Below are 19,980 nucleotides of genomic sequence, written 5' to 3'. Positions count from 1 at the left end.
GGCTCTTGTACATAGGGTCACCATGAGTTGCAAATGACTCAATGGCACATAATAACAACAAACAACAACATCACAATAGCTAATCACAATTAAGTACTTGAGAGTAAATCTAACTAGAAACATGAAGGATCTATTCAAAGAAAATTACAAAACAGTACTATAAGAAACAAAAAGAAACCTGGAGAAATGGAAGAATATACCTTGCCCTTGGATAGGAAGACTCGCTATTGTGAAAAAGACAATTCTATGAAAGGCAATCTACACATTCAATGTAATCTCAATACAAATAAATACCAATTCCATTCTTCAACAAGATGGAAAAGACAATTTGAAATTTCATGAGGAATGGAAAGAGACCCCAAATAATCAAAGCACTCCTTAAAAAGAGAAACAAGTTAGGAGGCATCTCACTCCCTGATTTCAAATCATACTACACTGTCGTGGTGATCAGGTCAGTATGGTACTGGTACAATGACAGACACACAGATCAATGGAATACAGTTGAGAAACCAGAAATCAGCCCATCTACCTATGGACAACTGTTTTTGACAAGGAGGTGAAATAAGTTAAGTGGGGAAATGACAGCCTTTTTAACAAGTGGTGCTGGCAAAATTGGAAAACTATCTGCAGAAAACGCAAACAAGATCCACACCTCACACCATACCAAAAAACCAGCTCAAAGTGGCTCAAGGACCTAGAAATAAAACCAAGGACTATAAACTTCATCAGAGAAAAGTTTGGAAGAACTCTAGAAGCCCTAATCCACAACATGAATGATCTTCCAAGCATCCTGAAAAATCTACAACCAGGAGAGGATAAAATAGAAGAATGGGACCTTCTAAGAATTAAATCCCTATGCACATCAAAAATTTCTCCAACAGGGTTAAAAGGAAAGCCACAGACTGGGAAAGAATATTTGGTAATGACATGTCTGATTAGAGACTTATATCAAGACTTTATAGACTACTGGAGCATTACAACAAGATAAAAGGTAAACAACCCAGTCATAAAATGGGCACACGATAAGAAGAGAAACTTCACCAAAGAAGTCATCCAAATGGCGAACAAACACATGAAGAAATGTTCAAAATACCTAGCTCTAAGAGAGATGCAAATTAAAACAATGATGAGATCATCTCACCCCACTAAGAATAGTAAAATTTAACAGAACCAGCAAGCCACAAATGCTGATAAGGTTGTGGAGAAACTGGAAACCCTATTCGCTGTTGGTGGGAATGTAAAATGATGCAACCACTATGGAAGGCTGTATGGCACTTTCTCAAAAAGTTAGAAATAGAAATACCATTTGACCCAGAAATTTCACTACTGGGAATATACTCTAAAGAAACCAGATCTGCCACCCAAGCAGATATATGCACAACCATGTTTATTGTTGCGTTGTTCACAATAGCAAAGAAATGGAAATAACCCAAGTGCCCATGAACAAATGTATGGATAGAGAAGCTGTGGTATATTTCCACAATAGAATACTATGTAGCACTGAAAAACCAAGAAACTCATGAAATATATAAAATGGGTGACCCTGGAGGACATTATGCTGAATGAAATATTTCAGTCACAAAAGGACAAATACAGCACAATGCCACTGTCATAAAACAGGACTGATATCAGGGTTGGGGACTGCATTGAAAGAGATGAGGGAAAGAACTGCTTAAAAGGAATATAAGATTAGGTATTATTCTCATGACAAGAGTCTAGAATAAGAGCTGTATAGTAAAGTGGACTGGTGGGTGCACAACAATGAAAGAATCTTTTTTTTTTCAAAGAGAAAAGCGAGGAGGGAAAAGCAAAAAGGGAGGGTAGGCAGGGAGGAAAATGTGCAACAATGAAAGAATGAAAATCCAAGTTCTCTATAAACTTTCATTAAAATCTCAATTAAAAAAAAAATAGGGGAAAAAAGACAGTGAATACAACAAAAATAAAATCCAATCATTACCCATCAAAACTGAGTTAAAGACTTTTAAGTGTTGAAAAGACATAGAATAGTAGGTGGGACGCTCAAACACTGCTACTGAGAGTGTGAACTGGTGGTACAACCACTTCAGAAAACTGTCAGGCAGGATCCACTAAATCTTAGGCCAACCTTAGACTTTGCAATTCACTCTAGAATTTCATGCAGAAATGCATACTTCAACAAAAGACATGTGCAAAAATATTTAGATGAGAATTGTATATAATACAATTATACCCAAACCCTATAAAAACTGCTGTGCTATTTTCACACAGTAGAATATCATATAGTAAGGAGAATGAAGGACATACTACTATATCCAACAACATGGATGTAACAAACAGAATTACTCAAAACACAGGAACAAAGGTATACATACTATTGTATGATTCTACTTTTAATTACTGAGGAGCAATGATGTCAGTTTGGGACTGAAGTGTGCCTGATTCAGATATTTTTAATCCTTTGCTATGCATCTGAGAGCTGGACAGTGGATGGGGATGACAGAGGAAGAGATGGTGCCCTTGGTGCTGGAGAAGAGTGCCGAGTGTCCCATGGACTGCCAAGAGAACAAGTGGATATGTCTTGGAGGGAGGTAGGTTGGAGTGCTCCTTGGAGGTGAAGATGATAAGGCTTTGTTTCACATGCTTTGGGCATATTGCTGGGAGGGGCTGTTCCTCGGAGAGGGATGTTGTACTTAGAGGGGTGGAAGGCTGGCGAGGTAGAGGGAGACCCTTGGTCAGATGGATTGATGCAGTGTCTGCAGAAGTGGGCTCAAAGAGTGTCAGAGATTGTGAGGATGGCACAGGATAGAACAAGGTTTGGGTCTGTTCATCGAGTCACTGTGGGTGGCGCATGACATGACAGCACCTAACAACGACAACAACAACAATTTATATTAAGTTCAAAAGCAATGGGGATAGAAGAGGATATTGATTAGCAATTGTGGGATACAAGTAATGTTTGAGTGTTTTAAAATTTAAGTTCTAGATACTCACGTGTGTTCAATTTGTACAAAGTCATCATATAATTTATTCCACTTTTCTCTATGTTTGGTAGTTGGAAAATTTCTCAGGAGGATGTCCTTGTGGAGACTGGTGAAAAATTGGCTTGCGTTCAGGGGCTGCATTTTACAAACAAAATATATCCGTATACACTAATCACGCTCAGTGTGGAGGATACTGATTCTCTGAGAAATGAGGAACCAGACCAGCTGACAGCCCATCAGGATGCCAGCTCCTTTCTCAAGTGCACATCCGAGAACGTGGTTATTGACCAGAATGGCAGGCAGATTTTTTTCTCATTCTTGAGAGCTTTCTTTTCTTGCTCTGTTTTTTTTTCTCTCTTTTTTCTTTTTCGCTAAGCACATAGTATTAAACTTAGAAAAGTTAAATATACCATTTCCCCAACAAATTAACAGTTTGTTGAAAATATTCTGTGAAAAAAAATAGGCTCTTCTTTTGCAACTAATTTTCCAAGTGCTTCTTCTACAGCTCTAAAAATATGAATCCTCTTAAATTCGATTCCTCAAAAGGGTGCCAGCCTTTCATGGCCAAGGGTGAAAGGCTTGAGCCACACACACCACTCACTCGCCTGCTGAGGGTCTTTAATTATTTACAAATCTGTTTTCCCCAGGGAGTTGTGAATTCCAAGTACTATATCATATTTCTCACTGGGGCTTAGCACACATTTTTACTGAATGAATTAATACATGCTTGGCATGATGGATGTTAACTATTTCATGTTAACATGTTACGTAAAGCTATGCTAAGATGTCCAAACCTCGTAGATAAAACTCCCCCCCCAAAGACAAGGTTAAATTTTTTAAAAAGGTTTGCATTTATGAATAAATGTGAAGAGGAGATACAGCCACAAAGGAACCAAGTAGGTCAGAGCTATGTGAAGAAATGATTTGAGTACAGTCCCGTGAAGTGCGGGTGTGCTGTGGTTCATACAGGACTTCCCGAATGAAGACAGTGGCTAACATTCTCAGCTATTAAACAAAAGCCTGGAGACTTGAGTCTAGCCAGAAGCAACTTAGAAGAAAGGCTTCAAGATCTACTTCCGTCACTGAAAACCTAAGCAGCACAGTTCTGTTCTGATGCTCACGAGCACATGTGAGTTGGAATCAGCTTGATAGGAACTGACCTGGTAGATCAGCACTCTCCATAACCCAGAAAGACCCATGAAGGAAGGCTTTGGGAGAGAGATAGAAAGGGCCCTGGGCAAGAAGGACTGGACCCCTATTCTGTGACTCCCTGTAGTAAGATGACAATGGATATGCTCTAGTTAGGCCATGAGACCCAAAAGATTTCTATACTAATCTGCAGCCTGTATTATTCTTGCCCACCCCATACAGACTTTGGAATCAGAAAACTATGGGAGGAACTAGGGAGATTACCCAACTCAACCGGCTTAGAAGTGGGAACCAAGCCCAAAGCCAAGGCCCTGTCCTAGGTCCCTTAGCCAGAGGCAGGCAGGCCCAGACCCAGGCTCTCCTGATTGCACTCCAGTGCTCTTTCTAATTCCCACAACCAGTATTTCTCCAGCAATTGGCTCTCTGACCTTACAAAACCTACATTAACACTGATATTATCCAGGTTGTAAGGGTCATTCTTCCCCAAAGGACTATAGTTTCTAAAGCACTGAACTTCTCATTGTTTTATTCCCAACGTGTAGCGTGATGTCTCTCCTACATTAGGACTTTGGTACATATTTGCTGAATGAATGAAGTCCAGAGTACAGTAGGGTAACAAAGCCAAAGGCAGTGCAGTTCTGAAGGAGCTCTGGGGGCCTGGGCTGTGCTGGAAACCATGGGCCATGCAGTTCTCAGGCATGGAGACTTCTACGCATGACTCCTGAAATTCAATTAACTCCTACCAAGTCTGCCCCGATGATGTTTCCTTAACTCCTTGTCCTAGCAAAAGGAGACAAAGTCAAGAATGTCAGAAGTTTAAAGACTATTCAAGACTTGGTTCAGGCCAGGTCACATCTGTAATTGCTTTAAGTCAGGCCAGCTGTGGAATGGGTGTGAGCAGACTTTATGGCAACAACAAAAAGAGAAACATGTGCTCTGCTGGGGAAAATACACCGTGGCCTCTGATGTCACTTGCAACTTCAGTGATTTCCAGAGCATTCTGTTCTTCCCCATTCTAAAAAGAGGCCCCATGATTTCTCACTAGTTTTGTTCCCTCCTCCCAAGGCTACGTGTGCGAGTTCCGTATGCTGGCAGAACCAGGGCCCGGCACTGAGCACCAGGGAAATGCTGAATGCAGGTCAAAGTACCACATTGCTAAACAACCTGAGGGTGCCTGGTGATTTCTCACGGGGAAGAACTTGGCACAGGAAGCAACGTTTGGAAATCAAAGCCCAGAGTTGAAGATTTCACACTCTGAATGCTGCAAATGACAGATCTCAAGTTTACAAGACAATCAATTAGATACGTCCGCTCCTGGTTTCCTCTGTCCTCAGATGAGCCAAATACCACAGCCATTTCATCTGTTACATAGACGCCAACCAAACTCTCTCCAGCTTCCATAAACCTGCTGCCGGCACTATAGGGAAGGTAAAAGTCAACACTCCCACGTAATCATGTGCTACATGACTCATGGAATCCTCCACAAGCCGCTGGGATGGAAAGGTGACAGGGAACGGAGCAAACGGTCTGGTCAAACCATCAGAGTGGGCTTCCCCCAGGCAGAGGGAGGAGCAGGTGAATGGATTCGAGCTAAACAGAGCCTCTCCTAAATGGCCCGAGCCACACACGTGTACACGTGTGTACACACACACACACACACACACACACACACACCCCACCCCTCCACAGACACAGTCACCCACAGCCCAGGAAGCTCTGCGGGAATCCCATGAAGAGTATGAGGAGGTTATAGCCCAGTTCTGGGCCTCCCTATTTATCAGAAAGAAAACAGCAGCCAGTGAAACAGACCCTCATCAATACAGAGCACATCTAACTGTATGCCTTCAGAATTGCAGAGCACCTTCTTGCCACTAGGCCACCACTAGGGGGTCACACTAGGAAAGGGAGTGTCACTTCTGAGATACAGGGCATGAGTGAGGGTTGTGGGAAGTAGATGACCAAGGAGCAAGGGACACTGGAGTTATAGAAGCTGTGACAAGGACCTTCCCCCAGAGCCCACGGAGAGAGAATGGGCCTTCCCCTAGAGCCAGTGCCTGGAACTCGGATTTTAAGCCTCATTAATTTTGAGGAAATAAACTCCTGTTGGTTAAAGCTGCCCACCTGGAGTAGTTGTATTACAGAACCACTAAGAAACTAAGACACCAAGAGTCACAGAAAACTATGAGGTGTTGGGCATGTGTGTTAACTTGGTGGCGGGATGTTAGAACTCATCAAAATGTACACTGTGAATGTGTGCCATTTGTTATATTAATTATATCCCCTGGAAGCTACTTAAATTTCCCCCTGCTGAGTCTGAAGAGTCTTTGCTAAAAGTATCCCAGTCTAGTGAGGTGTAGGCCACCTCATGGCAGAGCACTGCCTGCCTCCCACAAACCTTCAAATATCACACAGACAGTGCTTCTGCTTCTCATTCCCGGGCTCTAGGACCCTAGGTTTCTATGAAGAAAACATATCACAAATCCGACCTGAGGCAAATGCAGAGCCAGTAGCAGAGAAAACGGCACAGGCCTTTGTGGGGGCCTATTGTGGAACCAACCACAAGGTTGTTATCAACTCTCTAGGGTTCAGTGGTCGACACACAAGCATGAATGTGCAGAGCCACTCAGCCACATTGTGTTAATTGGACAGAGTGCTCCTTCCATGCCTGTGAGACCCATCCACAGTGTCCTCTTTAAGAAAACATGTAGATCTACAGCCAGGAGAAGATAAAATAGATGAATGGGACCTCCTAAGAATCAAATTCCGATACACATCCAAACACTTCTCCAACAGGGTAAAAAGGGAAGCCACAGACTGGGAAAAAGTATTTGGTAATGACATGTCAGATAAGGGACTTATATCCAGAATTTATAAAATACTTGAGCACCACAACAAGATAAAGGTGAATAATCCAATAGAAAAATGGGCACAGGATATGAACAGACACTTCATCAAAGAAGACATTCAGATGGCCAACAAGCACATGAAGAAATGTTCAAAATCCCTAGCTCTAAGAGAGATGCAAATAAAAACAACTGTGAGATATCATCTCATCCCAGTCAGAATAGCAAAATTTAACAGAACAGCAAGCAACAAACACTGGTGAGGTTGTGGAGAAACTGGAACCCTTATTCACTGTTGGTGGGAGTGTAACATGGTGCAATCACTCTGGAAGGGGGTATGGCGCTTTCTCAAAAAGTTACAAATAGAGATACCATTTGACCCAGCAATTCCACTACTGGGAATATACCCCAAAGAGACCATAACTAACATCCAAACAGATATATGCACACCCATGTTTACCGCAGCTCTGTTCACAATAGCAAGGAGTTGGAAACAATCCAGGCGCCCATCAACAAACGAATGGATAGAGAAGCTGTGGTATATTCACACAGTGGAATACTATGCTGCATTGAAAAATGAGGAACTCATGCAATATTATTCAAAATGCGTGACCCTGGAGGACATTATGCTGAGTGAAATATCTCAGTCACAAAAGGACAAATATTGCACGGTGCCACTGTTGTAAAATGGGACTGATATCAGGGTTGGGGTAAGACTGAGAAAAACTGGATACATTGTGTATACTGCACTGAAACAGATGAGGGAGTGAATAATTTAAAAGTGATGTAGGATAGGGTATTATGGTTATCACAAGAGTCCACAATTAAGGTTGCATAGTGGAATGTACTTGGGGCGGTGGGAGGGGTGCAGGGGAATTGTGTACCAGGAAAGGAGTGTTTCTTTTACTTTTGAAAGAGAGGAGCGAACTGGGGGGGGAGATGGGTGGGAGAGAAGTGCAGCAATGAATGAATGGAAATCCAAAATATCTGTAAATGCTCATTAAAATTATTTTTAAAAAAATATTTTAAAAAAAAGCATGTAGAGCAGAGGGCCAGGCCTCCACCAAGAAATGCCCCAGGCAGGGCGATCTTCAAAGCCAACATTTGTCCAAGGGAGTCCAAGTTCATGAGGTGTCTTGAGGATGGGTGCACTGGGAAGTAGCTCCTCTCCAACAGCCCAGGAGATGGTCCTTGCCCCACCGCAAAGAACCAAGAGGAGGCTGCTCCTCGGCCACTCCTTCCTGAAAGGCACTGCCTCAGTTAGAGGCACACTCTGGCCACCCTGAGTGAGAACAGGTCCACTGCAGCCCTGACATACTCAGAGGAAGGCCGGAGCAGCACCGGGCAACGAGGGCAGCTCACTTTTATTTCTTTAGTTCAAGGTCCAAGGCTTGAGGCCCAAGTTAGGAGAGGTTCCTGGAAAGATAGGACATCCAGCAGGCCCAAGACCCCTCACACACACTCCCATTTCACACCCACTGTTAGGCTACACTCAGCAGACCTACTGTGCTCACATAAGAACACACATGACATACACAGTACACATGTTTTCCCCCTTCCTATAAATGCAAACCAAGTCCCTCCTCGTGAGGTTTGAAAACCACTAAGGTACACAGTTAATCTGGGAAACCTGTCTCATTGGGCTCTGGGTTCTGAGACTGCTGCTGGATTGAGTGGAGATTTAAAGGGGCAAGTTCAGAAATCAGAAAAAAAGGATGTTAGTACATACACAGGATGGGGTGGAAGTGGTAGAGAGAGGAGTGGCAGAAGAGGGAGAATTCTTTCCCTTGCCAACACATAAGTTTTGGAATAAGTAGATTCTAGGGAATTTGAGAGAGGAAGAGGACCCTTAACTACACAAGAAAACAGTGGAAGCAAGTTAGGAGATAGGTGGAGGGGTTGGGGAGGTTTGGTGAGTGGGTGAGAAGGAGGCCAGGAAAACTAGCAAAATCCCCCTTCGTGCTGAGCCCACACTCCTAAAGACTCCAGGTAGGCCTGGGCATACATCAAAAACAGGGTCACATCAGTAGGGTGACTCGGTCAAAACCGGAAAGGGCAGAGTTCCAAGGATACCTTTGTAAACCAGTCACTATTTGACTCGTTTAGTTCTGCAGCCCATGGTTCACTTGTTAGCAGCAGCTAAACAACAGTAACATGATGAACTGCCATTGTCTAGGAGATGGAAAATCCACTCACACTGCTGTTAGGTGCCACCAAGTCAACTACGACTCATCGCGACCCTAAGAACAGCAGATCTGAACCTTGCCCTCTCCTGTACTATCCTCATTCTCTCTGACATACTAGGACTCATTGTTATAGTCACTGTATCAACCCAACTGGTGGAAGGTCTTCCTCTCCTTCACTGACTCTCTACCTTTCCCAGCATGGTGAGCCCCTCCTGACAACATGCTCAAAGTGTGTGATAGACAAAACTGTACCATCCTTGCCTCTAACCCACTCAGGACCCCTCTAAGAGGATTGGTTTGCTAGCAGACCCTAAGCACGTAGGTAATAGAGCTCCTCATTATTGATTCTTCTTGAATCCTTTTATCCATTTTAGTCTCCACGTCTAAGCTGCACACTGGGAACTCTGAGGAACGCCCACTGTCCTCTAAGGATAGTTCACTGTGCATGTCTCTCTTACTGTTCTCTGATTGTGACTACCACTGCCTTCTCCATTCACCTATGGGACACAGTTGCAGGACCAACATAGGTAATTGGAATTGCCGCAGGGAGACACTGGGGGCTATCCTAGTAGTCAGAACCCAGCTACATCTACTAGGGCTGGCCTGAGTCTGACTGAGCCATTCCCTGACTCAGTGGGTTTAATTTATGTGAGTCAAAATCTGAGAGGTGAGGAGGGGGAGAGAGATGAGGAATGCTTCTGGTGGTTGGCCTTCTCTATCCAGGGCTTGAAGGGAAAAGGAAGGTGCCAAACATAAAGGAACAGGGTGTTGGGGGACGGAATAGAGTCAAGTGCACCCTCACAGTGTGCTTCCCAGCTAATTCCACAACTACTTCAGATGCTTCAGTGGGAGGAGGAAAGGGAGGAGCTGGTGGGGAGGAAGGGGAGGAGAGGGAGAAACAAGTGACTTACACTGTATGCATTGATGATCAGTTGAATGATATTTTTGGAGTCTCCATGCAAAATCTCCACTGTTGTTCCAGGTATCAGGTCCGTAAAATTCTTAGGGGGAATAAAACAAAACCATTTAAAAAGGAAAAAAAAAAGCAAGCCCATTTTGTCCTTTGACGTCATCAAGAAGAGACCACCGCTTTGATGAGCTAGAGTAGTGACTTCCATTGCTATATGTGCCACACTTCTCACACCATACAGAGAAGAAGATACGAGACAGGAGGGCAAGAGCTGTCTCAGAGGAGGTGCAGTGGTGCAGAAGGCTGGGAGCTATCAAGCCAGAGAGCAAGGGGGCTGACAATGTAGAAACCGAAGGTATAAAGGAATACCCTTTGGAGATCTTTTTTCCCTGGCATGTAACAAACATGTCTGTGAAATTCTATTTTTTAAGATCAATGTATTCTTCATAATTATCTTGCCATTCCCTCCCCGGTCCGCATTAGCTATTTCCAGATAAAAATTCAAGGATCCTCTTAATTCACTAGCATGAATCAAAAAGGCAAAAATTTGAAGAGTCTCAAATTCAGCCTCTTTTCTTAACAGAATTGTGAATGGTGCCTTCTCAATTATCTTTCGATGTTCTAGAGTGAATTCCTGTGGCAAAATGGACAGCTCTGAAGTATTTGCCTGTCTTCTTTCATTTGTACAAACTCCCGGTTATGTCACTTTTAACAATGCCAGGAACATCCACCACCCTCATCCTCACTTGGATGGAGCAAGTGTCCTACCTGGGCAAGGTCTGTTTTGTTCTGAGAAGGGGTGCCTTAAGCATTCAAGAGGGAAGAGAGGTGGGTTTCCTCCCTCCTGAAACATCTAGAAGCAGAGCCAGTACAACCTGTAGAACTGATTCATGCAAACATGTTATTTATAAATGGATGTTTTCTTCCAACATGGGGTCACCATGCATCAGAATCAACTTCAACTGTAACAGGTTATTTTTCTACTAAATAAGCAAACAAAAGCCCTGCCATCCTCTTGTTTCCATCTTTTAGATCTGTCTCAGAACATAAGGGGTAAAAAAGCTTAATAGATGTAAGTGACGTTTTATCAATGATAATCTTTAGGAAAGACGGATGGAAAACTACAATCAGACAAAGGTTTTCTTGTGGAGCCAGAAGGACAATAAAGGAGAGGCAACCAAAGCTGCTCTTCTAGGGGGAAGGGAGAGATTCCTGATTAAGTTCCCACAAGTTTTCAATTTAAAGAACATTATAGGTGACCTGGGAAATCCCATTTGCTAAATGAACATGTTTGGTGCAACTAAGATGAAAATTCTAGCTCAGTATGTGACATGGCATCAGGCAAGAGGGAACATTCAAGAGAGGGGTTTGTCAGGGTCAGTCCATCTGAGAGGGAAAATTCTCTTTGACTTAGAATAGATTTAGAAGCAGACAGCTCTAGTCATTCAAGACATCTAGTGCATTCTATGGAACTGCTGCTCCGATGGTCACATCTCCCCCGCCCAGCCCATCTCCCTCCTTCTCCCACTGCTGTTAAGGAGGTACTGACTCTTGTAGCTAACTCTCCAGTGGCTTTTTTTTGTGGCTGTAAACTGCACATAAAGGAGACAGCCCACATCTTTCTCCTGAGGAGCCACAGAGGGATGGGAGTTGCCAGAGAGGTGTGAGTCACCTTTGGGTTATAATACAATTCAGGGAATTGATGGCCTCTCCCATCAGAGCTCCCTGTAAGAGATGAGGCACATGACTCTGCAAACAGTGGCTTGTCCTGCTTAGATGCCTTCACTTTCTTGTTATACTTTGCTTCCCTATTAAAGAAGGTGTGTCCACGTCTTCATCTGTGTTTCCATTTCATCATCATAATACAAGAATTCATACTATCTCCAAGGTTTTCCTCAAAATCAAATGAAGTATGTTTAAATTCCTTGTAAACACTGCTAAATGGGTGTCTAAAGTTTTCCTAATATTACTGCATGCCACTGGATCAAGGCAGCGCTATATTCCTTTAAGACTCCCCTCCTGCAGAGGAAACCCGTTTACTACACACCTCATTGCCCTCCTCACGCTTCACCTGACCCCACATTTTAGCCTCCCATTCATTCAGGATCAGCACAGCCCTCAGAATCTGGCCACCAGCCTCTCCCCCTCCCTCCTTCCAGCCTTACCTTATAAAGCAAATAATGACTTTTTGTCACTGCAAAGATGAGGTTGATGTTGTTCTCTGCCAACTTCTCTCCAAGCAAAGCAAGAGATGGATAGTCCTGGAATAGAGGCAAAAGTCAAAGCTGAACATTTCTCCCAAACTGATATTATAGCACCAGGCTCCAGTACACTCCACTTGATGTCTCAGCAGCTCATCACTTGCCAGGAAAAGCATCTTTCCCTTAGGAGTTCCTTAAAGTAGCTTAATAACCAAGCTCCTAAAGGAAGGAAATCCTCAAGGACAGGGCCCTATGGCCCCCATCAACCTAGATCCACTGCTCCAACCATTCACATTCTAGAGTGGAGGTTGACCATACATGGTCTGGTCCTCTTTCCTTTCTCAAGTCTTGGGGAGGAGTGAGGAGACTCCAAAAGGAAGAGCTACCGCATCCTACACTGTTCATCTTGACTCTCCCTAAGACTTCCCTTTATGTCCTTACCCTATTTTATTTTTTTCCATATCAAATGGCAAAGCCTTTCAACACCACTATGAGTACTTCTTACAGGCCAGAATGAACAGAAGAGAAGACTTTTCTCTAGCAAAAGACTGGGTCTTGGGGATATGGGAGGAACAGAGAGGGAGGTAGTTTAACAACATCCTTAAAGATTTTAAGGGTTAATGAGTACAGGGGTCCTTATTAGCCAAAGTCCTATAGCTAGGATTCAAATATTCCTGGATAATATGGAAAGCTTGAAAGGGAGCTCTGGTGGCCTAGTGGCAAGACGCTGCACTGCAATCCCAGAGGTACGCGGTTCAAATCCACCAGATGCTCTGCTGGAGAAGGAGGGGGCAATCTCCTCCTGTACCAGTCAGATCTGATTTGACGGTACACGTAAAAATAATACAGCAAAAATTTTAAAAAAATTTAAAAAAAAATATGGAAAGCTTGGATACCGGCTGCCCAAGGAAAAGTAGAGAAAATGTGTTTACCCAGTACAGAAAGGTTGAAAGGATTCCCCTTTGGCAAGACACTAGAATGGATTTTGGAAGGAAGGAGTGTAGATCCTTGAAAAATAATTACATAGTTAAGTATGTCAAGATCTCGATGACTGGTGGACCTGGGTGAGAGGTAAGAGTTTACTTTACTGTTCTATTATTGTATGTACTTGAAACTTTGACAAGTTATTTTCTATTTCATGGTCACAGGGAGTTTTACCTTATTTATTTATTATTTTGAATGGAATTGTTTGTTTAGTTTTATTTTCAGATTGTCCATTGTCTGCAAATACAATTGATTTTTTTATATGGATCTTGTATTCTGAAAATCTTGTTGAACTTACTTAGTAGTTCCAATTAATTTTTAATGGATTCTTTTGTTGTTGTTGTTGCTATGTGCTGTCCAGTTGCTTGCGACTCATAGTGACCCTATGTACAACAGCTCTGAATCCTGCTCTATCCTGAGGCAACCTGTCTCTGACACACCTACCCCCATTATCCCAAGCACTGGATCAATCCATCTCATCCAGGGTCGTCCTCTCTTTCTCTGTCCCTACATCCTCCCAAGTATGATAGGAACCAAGGACCAGTTGGTCTCTCCTTGCAATATGCCCAAAGTATGTCAGACAAAGCTTCAGAATCCTTGCCTCCAAGGAGCAGCCTGGCTTCACTCTCTCTAGGACAAACCTGTTTGTTAGGACTCTCTATCTAAAATGATATCATCTGTAGATAGAGATCATTTTAAGTCTTCCTTTCCCAAATTGGATGACTTCTATCGTTTATCTTATTGTACTGGCTAGATTATCTAATGCAAAGTTGGATTGAAGGAGAAAGTAAACATATTTGTCTTGATCTTGATCTTATGGACAAAGCATCTAGTCTTTCACCATTTAAGATGATGTTAGCTGTACATTTTCCCAGAGACGTCCATTTCCAGGTTAAGGATGTTCTCTTTAGTTTGCTGAGTGTTTTTATCATGAAACTTTGATAAATGCATTCTCTGCATTTATTCATGTGATTTAAAAAAATTCCACTGGTATCATGTATGAGTTGATTCTATCTTAGTTCATCTACCCTGTATTATCTTAGTGCTGACCTCAGCAGCAGCACATTCCCCACCGTCCTGTAAAATCACCTGCCTCCTATAAGAACTAGCTAGACTCCCCCCAGGTCATTTCTTCCCTTGACCAAACGCTCTCACATTTAGGTGCACAATGCAGAAAGTGGGACCAACTTCAGAAATCCCCAAGAAATGTTTTACATTCGAGAAGAGTTTTAGAGTCCTCGCTGGAGAAGATAGAATCATGAAATCTCATCCTAAAAGTGGATCAGAAGTCAAGAGTACACAGGGTCAGAAGCAAGTTTTCATGGCAGAGTGAGCCCTGAGACTACTGGTAATGTCACCAGGAGAATATCCGAAGACCTGGCCCCCAGCCCTTACCATCTGGTTGGATGCACTGTACTCATTGGCCTCGTTCAGGTGGCACTGGCCATCGTGCGGCTGCACCAGGCCCCCCAGTTTCCCATCCAGGGCGATGTGTGGCACGTCATCCGTCGTGAACACCAGCAAGTGTAACGCATCCTTCCGCCAGCCGATCTTCTCCTGTGGGAAAGAAAGGCGATGTGTACAACAGCTTTCCTGGCTGCTGCCCAAGGGGATCCCAGGACATGAGACAAGACCCTGGCCTGACTCCAGGCATCCTGGTCTGAATTAGCTGGGGCACATGCACAAAACCACTGGGGAAGGATTCTCAAGGAGACAATCCCCCAACCTTTACCCATGCAGACCCACGTACTTGGGACCCCCTCCATCTAGCTCATCCCACATTTTCTACTTTGCCTGTTGCTTGAAACGATATTTGAAGGCTGCTTCTCCTGAATGTTTGCCCCATTTAGTCTCATCTATCCCTCCATCCCCAGGACAATCTTTAACCTCCCTCATCAACACACTAGACCTGACTGCATTTGTCAAAAATGACAGATAGTCAAGTAAATATGTCAGACTGTTAAGATTCTGTTAGACTCAAATGTCTCAGATTAGGGTTCTCAAATGACTCACAAATGGTAACATTTACCACCTATTCTGGTTAGGGAGTTCTGGTGGCCTAGTGGTAAGAAGCTGTGCTGCAATCCCAAAGCCACACAATTCAAATCCACCAGCTGCTTCACAGGAGAAGGATGAGTAGTCTCCTCTAAAAACCCGTGGGAAGGTCAGCTATTGGTTGGTTCCAACTTGAGGGCAAACAACAATAACAATTCTGGTTAGAGGATTAGGAAACCCTCTCAACATTAGGACTCCAACTACTCCAATTGTATTCAACTCACTTGAATGCTTATCTTTCATTATTGCTGTGTGGAATTTATTCACTCTGCACAGCCAAATATAGACTATATAGGGAAAATATGCCATACTTTTTTTTTATTTGGTGGCTAAATAAAATAAACACTGTTCTTATTCACTATCGTTTGAAGCAGCTTGGCCTGACATTGAACAAGTCAGCTCCTCCTACTCTTAAGCACTTGTTGTGAGCTATTCAGTCAGAACTGACTCACAGTTGACCCTGCGGTGGATTTTCAGAGGCTGTATATCACTGGGCAGCAAACTCTCCATCTTTCTCCCTCAGAGCAGCTGGTGGATTCGAACCACTTACCTTTGGGTTGGTAACACAACTCCTTATCCATTAGGCTACCAGAGCTCCCTATTAAGCACTTACTCCTATCCAAAATAAAAATGTATGCTCGCATAAAAATCTCTGTGTAAATGTTTATAGTAGTTTTAGTCACAATCATCACCAACTAGAGACAACTCATATGTTCATCAACTGGTGAAGCAATCAGCATTGGAATATCACTCAGCAACAAAGGAGAACTCCGAGCACATGGAACAACACGGTAAATCTCAAAAGCATGATGTCATTTAACTGTATGATTCTATTTCTATGATATTTAGGGAAATATAAAACTATTGTCAAAGAAAGCACCTCAGTGGCTGCCAAATGTTGAAGGTCAAGGAAAGAAGGTGGAATGACAACATACACAACACAGAGACACAAGAAAAACTTCTGGGATGATAAAAATATTCTATATCTTCATTGGGAGAGGTGGAAGTGGTTACACAACTTTGCATCTAAAAACGGTGAATTTTAATCTACATAGGTTTTACCCAAATAAACTTGATTTTAGAACCAAAAAAAAAGCAAGTGGAAAATCATAAAGAAAGATGTGTTTTTTGACTCAGTAATTCTTTTGTTGTTTTTGTTGGGTACCGTTGAGTCAAGTACGACGCATAACGACCCTATAAACAACAGACCCGAACCCTGTCCTTTCCCGTGCCATCCTCACAATCTCTGACACACTTATATCCATTGCTGCAGTCACTGTGTCAACTACATGGTTGAGGTTCTTCCTCGTTCATTGATCCTCTACCTTTCCAAGCATGTCCCTCTCCAAGAAATAACCTCTCCTAGCAAAATTCCCAAAGTATGTGAGGTGAAGTTTTGTCATCTTTGTTTCCATAGAGCATTCTGGCTGCATTTTCTCCAAGCACTGAACATTTTTTTTTGGCAGTCCATGGGATGTTCAGTCCATGGGATGCTCTTCTCCAACACCACAGCTCAAAGGCATCAATTCTTCTTCTGCCATCCTTATTCATTGTCCAGGTCTCGGATGCATAACAAGTGACTAAAAAGATCAGGCATACCTCTGTCCCCAAACTGACATCACTGCTCCTGAAACAATCTGGATAGGTCCAGGGGATAGTTTGAAACATGCACAACTTTATTTTTCCTGATACTGAGGAAAAGGGAAAGGCACAACAGGCCTCCAGAAGGCGAACAGTTATATAAGTTGAGAGATCGACTCTACAGACATTAGAAATTATATGCATAAAAAATATGGACTTGACAAATAGACATATGCACACCTGTGCTCATCATAATATTATTTGTAACAGTAAAAATGTAGAAATAACCTAAGTGGCCATCAATGGGTAATGAACTATAAAACTTGCCCACAATGGAATACTAGACAGTGTTAAGGAATAAAGATGAATCCTTGAAACATCTCTCCACATGGATGAACCCAGAAGACATTACCCTAGTGAAACAGGTCAAACACAAAATGATAAATACTGTCTGAGACCACTAGTTTAAAAAGTCAACAAAATGTTTATGCACGGAATGAGGCATTCTTTAAATGGTCAGCAAGGATGATGGAAGAAACTAAAGGGGAAAATTACTAACTAGATAACAGATATGTATGAACGTGGGTGAAGGGAAAAGAAATACACAATAAAGAGAAAGTCAGTACAACATGAGCAAGACAAAGGGAAGACAGGGAGAGGGACATAAGAATCAAAGGCAACCATGGTAAACGCTATTGCACATCCAACCCTGCACTAACAACAATAACAGTAGTTTATGACCATATATAGATACATAAGCTGAACATGTGGGATGAATGGAATGAACATATGCATGAATGTGGGGTGGTATATAGGCATATACCAATAAGCATATACAGGTTTGGCAGAGGATATTTCTGCAAATGTATTTACCTGTGTTGTAAAAAATACCCAAGTGTACAATAAGGAAAACTGGCGGTAACTATTTACCCATAACCTTGAGGGTCTGAGTCACTGAGCTTGAGGTTTTGGCATTGGGGGGCAAGTAGGTACACTGCTAACACATAAACTATACAGACAAGGTTCTATCTACATCCTACATTGGTAAACAGCAAATGGGAATTTGAAAGCTTGCATGTAGTCATATAAGATCCCATTAATGTTCCTTTGGCACAAGGAAAAGTAGAATCTCCAGGAAACAGTTGGTCAAAAGGACCACAGAAACCCCTACAAGTCTCCATCAGCTTGCAATCAGGACTGGATGGTGCCCAGCTAGCGTGGCCAACTGCTCGGAAAGAAATCACAATAGACAGTCCTGGACAGAGTGGGAGAAAAACATAGGATAACATTCAAACTCATGAAAAAGACCAGATTTACTGATCTTACAGAGAGTGGTAGAACCTTCAAGACTGTCACCATAAGACACTCTTCCAACTTAGAACTAAATCCACTTAAAACAACACTCATATAAAGAGGACAACACCATCATTAGAGGCAAGCTCCTCAGAACAGCCATATGCAGCCAGAAGGGCAGCATTTTCCGCGATACAAAGTCCAGAAGGCTGGAAGAGGCAGAAAAGATGTGCAAACAGAAATGGGAATGCAAGGGGACGCGGAAGAGTGCTTTTACTTGAGGAAATTGCAGTTAATGTGACAAAACAAACGTGTGCATAAACTGTGGAACGGGAAACCCATTTGCTCTGTAAGCACTCACCCAAACCACAGAAAACAAACAAATGAAAAGTATGAAATTGAATGTAAGTACACAGTAAAAACAAAGAATACAGAGATGAAATTGCAGCATGACTACAAACTAGGTGGGAAACAAATGCTAACTATTAAGACAGCAAGAGAGCTTGAAGCAAAATACAACATAATGTGGCTGTGGTTTGGGGGTTAAGATGAAGGGTTACTTTCCACTACTTCTCAAAGCCTTTAATAAGAAAGCACTATTTTAACAAAACAGGGCTTTGGAAAATAGCTTCATCATTGGACACACTGAGTCTCCATTGCGCCCGTGACAGTTTTACAAGGTTCTTGTGGGGATCCAGGAGGATGGTCTCTTTATTCTCACTGCTATCAAATCAGAACTGACTCACAGCTGATTCTCCAGTGGATTTGTGGGAAGATATAAAAAAACCCCACAACACAGGACTTGCCCATCTTTCTCCTGTGGAACTGCCAGTGGATTCAAATCACCAGAGGTGCCATCTTTGGACTGGCAGCACAACTACCTGCTGACCACGGACTATGCAGCCAGGGCTCCTTCCAGGAGAGGTAGCAGGGAAAAAAGGGGACTACATAAATTCCAGTCTTAAAATGGGCATTTGGCTTCTGTTGGTCACCTAATTACCTATATGGCTTTGACTACATTACTTAACACCTCAAAGTTTTCTCTTCTTGTCAGTAAAACAGTAATAATGCTTACTGCTTACTGAACTCTTTAATTATTCCATTTGATCTTTATAAAACATAGGAAGCATGTTATATATCACTATTACATATAGAACTGATATTCAGAGACATTAATTAGTCCAAGGCTACTCAGTTGGTAGGGACCACAGAAGCCAGATGTAGATGACCTCTTAGCCACAAAATTAAGCTAGCCAGAGGCTGGGAGGAGATCTGTGCAGAACAAAGAATTTCTAGAAGTATCTGGGACACGGTCGCCCTCAACTAATGATTGCTGGATTCAAAGGATGTATTTGTTGACACTGAAATCTGTGCCTGAATGAAAAAAGTTCTACAAAAGTGGCACCGAATAATAACAACAATAATAATTCTGTCTCTCTGAAGTGCCCTCTTATTATGTAAATGATATTCATAAACATGGTCTAGGGTCTAGGCTGCTTAGAATGAGTAAGGACATGCTTATTTGTATAAACTTTGTCATTTGGGGATTTTGCAAGTGGTGACTTCACGCAGTATTAACAGTAGAAACAACTTTCTTTACCTGGTGGGCTGTAACAGCTATCCATTTTGAAGTAAAAAGTTACATAATTATATTTAGAGCAGGGAGCAATAATTGCATAAATGACTTATTTTAAAAAAGAAGCAGAATATTGATCTATAAAGTGGAGTATGTAGAAGGAACCAAAGTACTTGAGCTCTAGTGCAGACAAGGTCAAGTTCAAATCTCTACTTCAGTCTGAAGCAGTCACCTCACCTCTT

At 42.5% G+C, this 19,980-nt stretch overlaps 1 protein-coding gene across 1 annotated transcript in view; it reads right to left on the bottom strand.

The window, feature by feature from the left end:
- Positions 1–19,980, bottom strand: part of ITGB5 (integrin, beta 5) — a 198,740-nt gene that overhangs the window by 86,232 nt on the left and 92,528 nt on the right. Inside the window, exons 6-8 of the mRNA XM_006884212.1 lie at positions 14,629–14,790; positions 12,214–12,309; positions 10,050–10,139 (exon numbers count right to left, since the gene is read on the bottom strand). Of these exons, the coding sequence (XP_006884274.1) occupies positions 10,050–10,139; positions 12,214–12,309; positions 14,629–14,790 (348 nt within the window). The remainder of the gene's footprint in view (positions 1–10,049; positions 10,140–12,213; positions 12,310–14,628; positions 14,791–19,980) is intronic.

This window comes from Elephantulus edwardii, unplaced genomic scaffold (genome assembly GCF_000299155.1).
Source record: "Elephantulus edwardii isolate Elephantulus edwardi_28Jun2011 unplaced genomic scaffold, EleEdw1.0 scaffold00032, whole genome shotgun sequence".
NCBI lineage: Eukaryota > Metazoa > Chordata > Mammalia > Macroscelidea > Macroscelididae > Elephantulus > Elephantulus edwardii.
The sequence above is the reverse complement of the archived record's forward strand: the minus strand, read 5'-3'. Positions and strand labels throughout refer to the sequence as shown.